The sequence below is a fragment of the Cynoglossus semilaevis genome, chromosome 9, assembly GCF_000523025.1.
Source record: "Cynoglossus semilaevis isolate Cse_v1.0 chromosome 9, Cse_v1.0, whole genome shotgun sequence".
NCBI classification, from domain to species: domain Eukaryota; kingdom Metazoa; phylum Chordata; class Actinopteri; order Pleuronectiformes; family Cynoglossidae; genus Cynoglossus; species Cynoglossus semilaevis.
This window is the reverse complement of record NC_024315.1, coordinates 12,429,339-12,441,342: the sequence shown is the minus strand read 5'-3', so window position 1 is coordinate 12,441,342 and position 12,004 is coordinate 12,429,339. Positions and strand designations below refer to the sequence as shown.

Genomic DNA, 12,004 nt, shown 5'->3' with positions numbered 1-12,004 from the left:
GCTGGAGGTGTTCATGTGTCAAAGGTCAGGAGAAAGGGAGACAGAGAAGGACTTTGGAAGGCACTAGGTGTTTTCAGGGGGTCAGGATTTAAAACGGTTTTGGAGGACTGGAGGGAAAATTAGGAGGAAGAAAAGTCTGCTGGTCGCAAGAGAGAAGAGGAGGTGAGAGGGTTCAGGTGGTCGCACGACTTGTGTGACTTTCAGAGATTTACTCGCAAATCAAGATGGCTGACTGTAAATGTTCATTCTAAGCTGAAAACAGGTGTGAATGTGCGTGTGAATAGTTGTTTGTGCCCTCTCGTTGTGTCTAGGGTGCACTCGAACCACATCTGGTTATTCTGGGATGCATATGTAAATGTGGTCAAAGATGAATGAAAAAAAACATCCCACAAGTGTCTTACATGGTGTACTTAAATTTTTTTTGCTTAATGAGTTCCATTGGTACTGTTTTCTCATGGTGGTCGTAGGACAGATGCTCGCCGTGTAGAGACCACGATTAAAACTGTGCTTTCAGCTGTTTTATGGAGACGTTTTTGTGCTACACGCAGCACCAAGCGATGCTTCTGGGGCTTTTTTTTTTTTTAACGTGTTCTTATGATGCATTACATTTCAGGCAACGTTTTGTTATTCAGCCGTAGACCAGATCCCCGTCACTGTTATGCAAGTCATGCAAACGCTTCTCCGTCCTAACAAGCAGATGCCATCTCCCAGCTCTGCTCTCTAACTCCTGCTTTACTTCTCTCTCTGACAAGCAAACATCTGGTGTCTCTAAGGCGGCCCATCTGACCACAGTTATTTATCTGTCTCTTCTAAGGCCAGAGTTGTATAAAATATTGTGAGGTTCTCAGCCCTAGGCCTTTTTTTTTTTTACTTTTTCAAAAGTCTTTTCATTTTCCCTTTCAGGTATTACCTAATCTTCTTATCTTAGCTCTTTTATTTATTAAATTATACAAATGTATTTCTGAAACAGTGGCAGTTGTTCTTTAAACATGAGTTCTGCTATTAATGTAAATGCAAAAAAAAAAAAAAATGAGAATAATACAAAGAATACTAGCTACTTAGCAACAGTATATATTTAAATGGAAATGGTCAAAAACAACAGGCTGCATCAAAATGACTAAGAAATGCCGTCAATAAGAAGTGGTGTCGCCTCTTAAACAGTTTGTCCAATAATCACGCAGAAGTCCAACTTCCACATCTGCCTCCTGCTTAGTCACTCCCTGTCTTGTGTCTATAGGCCACACATTGCCATTGAAACACATCAAAGCTAAGCTTTAAACTAAAACAAAATTATGAGAAGAAAATCACAAAGAGAATTAGCCTTAAACAGCCTGAAAGTGGTTATTTTCATGTATTTATCTTTCTTGTACTTAATGAAAGTTACCTTGTTAAATTTAAGTTAATAAAATAAACGATATAGAGGTTGCCTTTTAAAATAATTTCTGCAGTTATACTGTATATAATGTCAGGTTTTTAAGGTTATTAAGGTTATTCACAAACATTCAGCTCTCGTCCAAAAGGGTTCTTTGTTTCTTCAAGAACTGTAGAATCCTTTAGAACAAGAGCTGGATCATCATTAAGTTATGAGCAGTTATGCATTCCAAGTATGTACGTGTACGGGTTTGTCTTCATGCTGTCCATGATGACGGAGGATCTGATCTCAAAGACAGACAGCTGACGGCCCTGCGCTCACGTCAGCACAAGAGCTAACCTTTCTGATGAATAATAAAGGAACCATTTGGTCTGCACCAGGCAACATTTTAAATATTTTACCATTTGGATACCTTTAGGGGACGTTGACACCCAAAGGGACTGCTCTTACTTACTTCCTTTATCTATGTTTCATATGTAAAAATGTAAACCGGGCTGCTTGTTTACGTAATGTTCTGAGCTGACGTTAACTTCAACTCTCTTCTGTTGCATTAAAACAACTCTAAATTAGGGATGGCCTGATCCGATGATGTGAAAATCCAGAATCAAACATTGAAAAAAACAACTGAATCCCATCCGACCTGATACCTAAGCCCAAGTGATCGATTTAACTTTACACAACATGTTGTAAACAGGGAAACTATCACCTCAGAAATGGCAGAAAGGAGGAGAAAGAAGGTACTGGATTGACATTGGTCTGGGCTGCTTAACAATTGCACTTAGTTTAGCTCAAATGATAGTGGTCATTTTTCTGTATCTTCCGTCAAAATCTTCTCTTCAATTAGTTCAAACAGTTCTCGCAACCTGTTTTAATCTGGTATCTTCTAGGAAATTTTTTTTAAAAGGTCTTCTGCATCAAACTTTATGGTTGTCAGCGTTTTCATTATATCTAGGGATGTCTGATAATATCGGCCGACCGATATTATCGATGCGATATAAACATATTTTGTAGTATCTGTAAGAATCGTTGTTCTCCAATAATGAAAACTCGATAACACCAAATGATGTATGCTCTAAAAATAGTTTAATGCCTTGGCGTTAGACCAATCAGATGTCTCAGTACTCTGAAGAACTTTTATTGAAACACAACTGCAATAATTCCTTTAAAAATGCCTTTTCCTCCTCTCACACTCTTCACACTCTCTTTCTTATACACGCACTAATACGCGCTCTCATCACACCACCTCACTCCCACTCCCACTCCCATACCCGTAACTGTTAACTCATTACACTTCATTACACATGAACATTATGAACAATAAACAAGCCTACAGTCAATAGATAGCAGCATTGCAGCTAATCGATATTGATACTCTAACAGTGGTTTGTACAGATAAACAAACAAATATTACCAGGCGGTCAATAGTATTTTGATTTTGTCCCCTAGGGGGCAGAAAATAATCGAGCTTAGTGAGCAGGCAACACTTCCACCACTGCCCCGCTATGTCAGTATTGGTTGATATCAGAATCGGAAATTAAGTGTTTGGACAATATCGGCATATCGGATATCAACAAAAGTTAATAACGGACATCCTTAATTATATCCTTACATGTATTTACTATGGATGGGGCAAAGATTGTATTTTTATTGCATACTCAACAAGATTTGCATATTTTAGTCATGCCGCTATTAATCAAAGCAAAGCTTGACCTTTAATTTGAAAGAACCTCAAATCAAATTATCCGTATCCTACATTTGCATTTTTTGATGGATTGTTTTTAATTTAGAGTGTAAACCTACTTTTTTCCAAATGTCAACAAAAGATAATACACATTCATACCTCATGGTAAATCTATTAATACCAAGTTACGTGACTATGATTAACGGCTCTTTAGCGTGGTCGTTTTTTTTTTTCCCTTCAGCTTTAGATTAGAGAATTGTCAGCTGGTCTTTTTTGAAGAGTCACACATATCTTTATTCTTTGCAACGGGTCTAAAGTTTTACCTTATCATAAGCCTTCTGGCCTCAGGCCCAACTCGTTTGCCCAAATTTATGTCCTACTGTTCCTGTCCAACAAAAACCTTCAGGGAGAGTTTCAGCTCCTGTGTCCTCACCTTCACTCTTTTATGATTAGTAGACATGGACTAATGGACAGAAACAAATGGTGGAAGACACACGGTGCACTGTCTAATACTGAATGACTTTTCACATATCGTGAGATGGAATGCATTTAAGCTACATTTAGCAGCAGCCAGCGTTTAAATCACTGCCACAGAAAAATATTGAAAAAGGCCAAAACAAAAAGATTTTCCTGCCTGTTACCGTTTAATAAATTTAATTTTTTAAACTAAACTTACACCTAGCTTATTGTCTTGCTAAGAAATAGCAATTTCAAATTACAAAACAATTATAAAAAATGAATGGCCAACAGAAGTCTATGAAGACCCAACATTATTTTTCACGTTTTCCCTCAGCTAATTTTTGTTGACATTTTGATTTTACACGTTTTACATACTATACTATGTTTTACATGATTTTTTATTAGTAATTAGTAACAGTGATATTATTATTATTACTAGACTGTAATTTCCAGCAGATACTTAGTTAGGTCAATTTCTAAGTTTCTTGCTTTTCTGTCAGTTGTCAGACAAACGAAATGAATGCCTTAAATTCTTTTGTTAAGTCACAACGTCTATGTTGGGTTATTTACTAGTTGACACATCAAGATGGGTTATTTAACGTTGCTTCATCTGTCCTCCTCACCATTGCTACAATGCCACACCTCCTTAGACGCTATTTGAGGTGTTGTAGCAAGGCATATAGATTTTATAGAATTTTATATTTTTTATTCATTTCTGCAGCAGTAGTTGAGAATCACAGTGGTTTTAATGGAGATTTCTAGTAAAAGCTGTGAATGTGCTAATGGGAGGGGCGACGGGGGGTAGTACTGCCATCTACAAAAGGGGGGCACTATCATAAAATCTGTCTGTTACTGTGGAACTTTCTCAAAGAAAGTTGTGTTTCTGGTTTCCTATGTGTTATTTATGCATTTATTTTTATTCATCTTTTCTTCAGTGTCATTCTGGTTTGTCACTGATTTATTTATAATAATACAGAAATCAAAGTGCTGGAGTTTTGATGGTTGGGCCTACACTGTGAAGTCTGAGTGAATACTGGTTAAATGGATGAACCACTGAGTCGCATTAACGCACCAAATACAATAGGCTTTATACCCAGGACAAAACAGTGAACAATTTCATGCTTCTTTTGCATGAAATTATACTTGGAGATGAAAAGCATTCAGTCTCGGTAATGATAGTTATTTCATTTCATTCTTAGATATTTCAGGCTCTTTCGTTTCCTTTCTGAAGATAAAGGCCAGTGACATTTATGTCGTGGGTGTGGTTTCTGTTCTTGGAAGAAGTTCTGTGTGATTTGTTTGACTGTATAATTTTTCTCTCTGTTTGACTGTCATATCCATAGAGGAAATCTACATTTATTTGAGATGATTGCCAAAAAAAAAAAATTTTAAACACACACACACTTCTCTCCGTGCAGTGCCGACGAGAGGTTTGACGCCACGTTTCACACTAACGTGCTGGTGAATTCTTCAGGATTCTGTCAGTACATCCCACCAGGTGATTCACTCACTGTGCTAAATATATACCCTACTGTACAGCATAAACCTTTTTAATTGCCTCGTTAATCACATTAATTACATGTAAGGTGCAGTTTGTTCATTTGCCAAGATGAAGACTAGATGAACATACGAAATGCTAGAGACGATTTTTTTGCAGATGATTAATTAATTGTTCATTTGCCAAGATGAAGACTAGAGGAACATACGAAATGCTAGAGAGGGGATTTTTTTTTGCAGATGATTAATTATAATTGGCCAAGAATTGACATACATTATTGAAAACTCTTCTTAAAAAAGGCATATTTTCCAAATATTTCTAAATGTCAATCTACGACTTGCATGAAATTAATACGTATTATTTAAACAGATTATTTAGTCATTTTTCCCTGTTATTTTACACTGAAGTCTATAAATATGCATATTTACACATATATACATACACACATATATATAAATATATATATTTATGTGAGTATATGTTTATTCATGTATAAAGTATATATATATATATATTTATACAGAAATATATATGTATATATTTGTATATATGTGTGTGTGTAAATGCTTCTGTGCTTGTTTCTATTTTCTCCTTTAAATCCTGCCTCGAACATTTGCTTTCACTGAGCTAAGTTTTTCAGGCATGGTAGCTTGTAACAACTCATCAAACTCAAGCAAAAGTTTAGTTTAACGAAACTTGGTCTTACCTTTCTCCCCAGGCATTTTAAAAAGCACCTGCTACATCGATGTCCGATGGTTCCCCTTCGATGTGCAGAAATGTGATCTGAAGTTTGGTTCTTGGACCTACAACGGCTGGCTGCTGGACCTCCAGATGATGGATGTAGACATCTCCACCTACATCCCCAACGGAGAGTGGGACCTTGTGGGTAAGAGAGAAACAAACATTTTGTGAATGTTTCGAACCGACGGAAAGAAAAACATGAAGAGTCTGATGAAGGGGCAGCTTTGTGTCGTATATTTTGGGATTTCAGACCCTGACTGGTTGTCAGGAAATTCTGACAGCCGGCGGTTCAGGGTTGTCAATGTTTCTATAGGATGTCAGTCTGCTTGGCTTCTCACTGTCATTCAGGTCTTGGTTACAGCGAACTAATTCTGTATCCACGCAGGTTCTTCCTCCTGAGGAAGTCTTAAACTGCACTGATCAGATTTTATACTCGGAATTGAAAATACTACACAGGTGATCTTAGAGTAGAATTAAGAAATATGAATCTAGAAAGGAAGTGAAAATATGAGATTTAATGAGCTAAAATTCAATTCATTCAGAGGTGGTGCAACACAAGACAAGATGTAAAACTGCATAACTAAAACACCAAGCCGTACATTTGCATTACAACTGCATATGCATACGTTTTCTGTAATTTTCTTTGTATCTGTTCACGAGTCAAAAAGACATTTAGTGTTAACTTTTTTTCATCTAATTTTAATTGTGTCCTTCGGAGTGTCATTTCTGTCCTTCGGGAAATAAAAAAACTCCAATAATCTCTAAACTAATTTAGTGTTTTAGCCACAAGCCAAAGAAGGGAGTGCATATTTACACAGACAGAGTGAGTGTGTGACCCAGTCAGTCCAGGGAAACTAGAGTGCAGGATGTAGGTGTGTGTGTATGTGTGCATGTGGACAGCTGGGGCAGGGATGGTTCAATTAATTCTGGCAAAAAGCTGGCCAAAGACACAAACACACACACACAAACACTGTGACCCTGTGCTTTCGAAACCTATACAACCATGCCAGAGTGTGTAAATAACACAGAGTATTTGGTGGGCACAGCTGCGGGTCTACAGTTCATCAAATGAGCAGATGCCTAACAAAGGTTACGTCTCTTTGGTGTCCAGGTGACACTTGACCAGTGAAATTAAATTTATGTCAAGCCTAAATCAACACCAGCTGCAGTCTTTCAGTCTAGCTCACTAATTATCCACATCAATGAGACCCTGCACTTGAACTTTTATGAACTATTTTTTGAACTATTATTCCCTATAGAGGAAGCCTGTCGTGCACCGAAGGACAAAGGACATTTTCCAAGTGATTAAATTTGTTTTTACAACTCATTCAAATCAAATCAAAATGAATAAACATGCCCTGAAATGCATCATAAAAATCCCAAACGACATAAAACCCAAATAAATGTCACTATTTTATTTGATGAAAGCGAATAAAAAGGTATAATATTAAACTACCCTTTGCACATATATGTATATATATACACACACATATATATACATATATACACATATATAAATACACATATATACATATATATACACATATATACACATATATATTCATATATATACATATATACACATATATACACATATATACACATATATAAATACACATATATACATATATATACATATATACATATATATACACACATATACATATTAATGGATTCATGGCATTAAATAAAAATTAAGAGCGATAAAATGAACTTGTTTGGGACCAACAAAGTGAATAAGAATAAAAATAAATAAATAAAACGACAATATCCGTTGCTCATTGATGCCTAAGTTAGGCTCATTTAGGTAAGACGTCAATTCAGTTGTTTAACTATATCTGAAAACAGCAGATTTGAAGGTGTCATAAAACATAGGGGGTTTAGCGATGATTTAATCACAACTGAACACTTTAACATATATTTTCTATTAAAAACCACTTGTTTTTATTGTTCTGGACCGTGTAGCAGAAGCAGAAACCTAACCTGAGCCTGTGTTTTTAATGTCCCTGCTGCTAAATTCTAACTGACATCTTAATGACGACCCTTGGTTCCACCTCCCTCAGGTGTGCCCGCCAAACGTAATGAGCTGTATTATGAGTGCTGTAAAGAACCGTACCCTGATGTGACATTCACGGTCACCATGCGCCGCAGGACTCTTTATTACGGCCTCAACCTGCTCATCCCCTGCGTCCTCATATCTGGTCTGGCCCTGCTGGTCTTCCTGCTCCCTGCTGATTCTGGGGAGAAGATCTCACTAGGTACCAAGCAGAGAACACACACACACACATACCCAAACACATTATCATTATCAGCTTATCCCTGTCGGCACACACACTTTCACTAATATGAACACACAATAATTAATGATGAGAATCATACATGTGGATAAAGATGCATGGCTCTCCTGAGCTCCTGTGATCTCCGTAGACCAGGTCCTGGGGCTGTTGCTGATCCATCTTTGTTTATTTGTCACGGCCGTATGCTAATGCTGACATTATAACCAGGGATGAGCATCAGTGTTGGGACCCTGTCATTAGCAGACAAATAATAGCTTTATTATAAACACGGCAGAAATAATCACCTTCGCCTGGAAATGGCAGCTGGTTCTAAGAATAGTAGAAAACTAAAGGTAAAAACAGGAAGAAAAAGAAAAACAACTTTTAAAGAGATCACAGCTGTTGTTGTGTTATTGGCAGCATCACGTTTGTCTCAAGTTGCAATTCAGTGAGACTTTTTGCAAATGTGTTTTAGCTCATCTGTCTTGTTTCTTCCTAAGGCATCACGGTGCTGCTGTCCCTGACTGTCTTCATGCTGCTGGTGGCAGAAATCATGCCGGCAACTTCAGACTCTGTACCTTTGATTGGTAGGACTGACGATTTCTACGTTCTTTTTCTACGTTCATTCTTTTGTAATTACTTGGTAGGGATTTAATCAAAAAAAAAGTACCAGATGTTTTTTTTGTTTTTGTTTTTTTAAATTACCATATTCTCTCACTTGATGCATGCCAAGATGCTTGCCTCGGTCACTTCTTTCCTACATCCACTAGGGCAGGGGTGTCACACTAGTCCCCTTTCCCTTGAAGTGCCAGTTGTAAATGTAAACGGAAGACTGTGTAGATCAGGGGTCCCCAACCCCCGGTCCACGGACCAGTACCAGTCCATAGTTTATTTGGTCATTTGGCCACAGTGGGACATAGTGAAAAAATGTGGTAGCACATTATACATTACTGCTAAATTAAAAGCATCAAACTATCAAAATGAACAAAAAAACAGAAGTGGAAAGTTTCTTTGCGCATTTAAAGAAAAGTGCAATGTTACGAGAATGCTGCTAATAAAGTTGCATATATGTTGCAGGTGACTAATGTCGACATCATATATTCTATTATTTTAAATACGCAGATATAAATTCAGTTGCAATCTCAGAGTGGGGTCAGTGGCTAAACTATGTAAAATAGTAAAGTCCTTTCACAGCATCAATGTCCAGCTATATGATCAACTACCTTGAAAGATTGGTACATGAAAATGTATACATTACAATACAACTAGCTCAAACCATTCTCTGAGGTAGTGGCAGTGGCCGTCCCCCAGTTTTATGGACCTCTTCTTTCTGTTGGCTGATCAGAACTCAATTAGTGTCCGTGTACACACCGTCACACTTTAAATGACTTCACTACATCTAAAATTAAAATGTGTAAACATTGAACCAAGCGTTAATCTACTACGTGGGGTATTAAGTGAGAGCTAAATCAACATTTAGTTGGGGGGGGGGGACGTAATTTACTATTGGAACTAGCCACAGAATTAATATTCATTTTCTTTAATAGCCTAAGTCAATTAAATCAAAGTGAAGTACGATCATAGAATAGCAAAATATGCCTTACCTTTTTGAATGATGTATTTATATTTCATTTTTAATTGCTTCCAAGTTCGCTTTCCCCCCCGAGGGATTGCACCTATCAATCAATCACCTATAAGTGATTGATTGAATAAATTTTTTTCTTATTTATATTCCTAACTATGTGCTACGATCTTACGACTAAATGTTAAGTCAATGGAATACTACATCCAAACGTACATGTTGACTCGGGTAGCAATTTTCTCCAATGCCATTTTCTCTCTCCTTCGTTACTTTTACGGCAAATTTTGTAGATGTAATCCCCGCAGGCCTGTATCTATACCGCAAATTCTATCTTGGTAAAATAAACGGATCCTTTTTTTCCCCGGTTGTCATGGTTTCCTATGGTATCAGAGCTCAATTGATGTTGTACACAAGTGTAACTTGAGGTGAACATACTGGGACAGTCCCATCTTAGAGTAAGTCAGTGATACCCATCTGTGGTATCCAAACATTTGTAGATGTCTTTCTACATCAAAAATGTCAAACCTCTTGGAAAATTACAAAATTGTTATTCTCATTGAGCAAAAGAAAAAAACAAAACAATATAATTTACCCTTGTGTGAATACCAAAACTGACAATCGTTTGTGTTGCTGTGCCCCCTAACAGAACCCAAATTAAATTTACAGTGTATGGGTTCAAATGCTGTTACTTGAAGCATGGAGTAGGCTCTTTGGGATTAAAATTCAAAAAGAAATTGATTTTTCTTTGTTTACCAAACCTTGGCGCGGTCGACATGTTGCCGGTTTTCTGCTGGTTTTATTTTTCACAGCCGGTCAGCAGTCTGAGGAATTCTAAAAAAAAAAAAAGATAAAAACATATAAACATATAAATAAAAACATTATTTTAACAGATTCTTAGAGTGAAGTCAGCCAATGATTTAGATGTAGTCATAATGTAGCACGAACCTATGGGCATCTTGTGGACGTAGGCTTGGTGATTGGTCAGTGTGGAAACCCAGCAGGAGATGTTAACCCGTGGGCAGAGTTGTCAAAGAACAAAAGCGTGGAAAACCGATGAGAAATTCACACTATGCATCTACACCACAGGGCAACGTTGGTAGGAGAAATATATCTGACTTCACACATCAGACTGATGAATAGAGGGCAGCTGAAGGCAGTGGGTGGAAACTGAGCCCAGGAAGTTGAAGATATAGGAATGTGAAAAACAAAGCTCTTACTTTGACATGGACAGAGTTGCTGTGACAGAGCTGAGGTGACGGGGCGGTCTGCCGTATCTTGCTTTATGCGATGACGGTGGAGGCCTCGGACAGAGATGATGCTCCGCATCATTTGGCAGCTCAGCGATGTAAAACAAAGCCATTAGCAGGGCAGCCCTCACTGCGGTCCACATATTAACACGTTGCAGATGGAGCAGGATAGGAGTGGACTGACAGGACAATGCTCCAAAGTGCTCTCAGCTTTGATTGGATGATAATGAAAACGTTTTTTTTTTTCTTTTAACATTGTTGCCCCATCATTTTTAGCTTGAAGTTCAAATATTATGAAATGCAGGAAAGAAACAGTGAAGGATGACAAAGAAGCAAGTAAAATGTTTCTGTCATGGGTGTGGAACCCCAGGGTTCACCTCCTGGGCAAGTTCGAATCCCGGTTAGGGTGGTTGGTACCTTCCAGTGGACTCACCACCCACAGGAAGGTTTAGGGGGTTGGTACGGTGCAGTGTGATTTGGGTGGAGGTCATGGAGACTGCTGCCCCCGTGACCCAGTAACGGATGAAAATGGATGGATGGATGTATCATTGTACCTGCATATTAATGCATATGTCTACATTGCAGCTCAGTACTTTGCCAGTACCATGATGATCGTTGGTCTGTCTGTGGTGGTCACAGTGCTGGTTCTACAGTTCCACCACCATGACCCACATGGAGGGAAGATGCCTAAATGGGTAGGTTGACGTAGCTTTGTTTACCTCCTCTCCTCTTGTAGTCTGTTACCAGACCCCAGCTCTGAAGTAACATTGTCCTCGATGTCCTGTCCTGGTGTCTTCGTCCAGGTCCGGGTCATTCTCCTCAACTGGTGCGCTTGGTTCCTGCGCATGAAGAAACCTGGAGAGGAGCTCAAGGCAGCCGTGAGCTCCAATGGCAACCACAAATTCTCCCACCCTTCGCCCCAACACACCAGCACCAGCAGCATCCAGATGAACTCCATCCCAGGACAGGCAGCAACACATTCGACCACAACCAACGGGAACCTGTACTTTGGTTACCACACCATGAGTACCGAGAACCCAGCTTTCCCCTCCAGCACCGATTCCACCCTGGTGAAGTGCAGTGGCAGCAGGCACCATAACTGTTCGGTCCCGTCGGAGTTCTCCTTTTAGCTGATGTGGAATTTGCTG

At 38.5% G+C, this 12,004-nt stretch overlaps 1 protein-coding gene and 1 long non-coding RNA gene across 6 annotated transcripts in view; one reads left to right on the top strand and one right to left on the bottom strand.

Annotated features, from left to right (window-relative positions):
- The window catches only part of LOC103383905 (uncharacterized), a 40,740-nt gene extending 29,293 nt beyond the window's left edge, over window positions 1-11,447 (bottom strand). For 4 of the 5 annotated variants that reach the window (XR_003050583.1, XR_522043.3, XR_003050582.1 and 1 more), the window contains exons 1-5: window positions 10,555-11,447; window positions 10,368-10,440; window positions 8,131-8,278; window positions 7,868-8,005; window positions 5,717-5,889 (exon numbers count right to left, since the gene is read on the bottom strand). This is a non-coding gene — a long non-coding RNA (uncharacterized LOC103383905). Of the gene's footprint in view, window positions 1-5,716; window positions 5,890-7,867; window positions 8,006-8,130; window positions 8,279-10,362; window positions 10,441-10,554 lie in introns of all 5 variants that reach the window. The other variant, XR_003050581.1, reaches the window with a different exon arrangement.
- The window catches only part of LOC103383904 (neuronal acetylcholine receptor subunit alpha-7-like), a 29,603-nt gene that overhangs the window by 14,090 nt on the left and 3,509 nt on the right, over window positions 1-12,004 (top strand). The window contains exons 5-10 of the mRNA XM_017035318.2: window positions 4,931-5,010; window positions 5,729-5,896; window positions 7,815-8,009; window positions 8,528-8,614; window positions 11,442-11,551; window positions 11,660-11,859. Coding sequence (XP_016890807.1) covers window positions 4,931-5,010; window positions 5,729-5,896; window positions 7,815-8,009; window positions 8,528-8,614; window positions 11,442-11,551; window positions 11,660-11,859 — 840 coding nt within the window. The remainder of the gene's footprint in view (window positions 1-4,930; window positions 5,011-5,728; window positions 5,897-7,814; window positions 8,010-8,527; window positions 8,615-11,441; window positions 11,552-11,659; window positions 11,860-12,004) is intronic.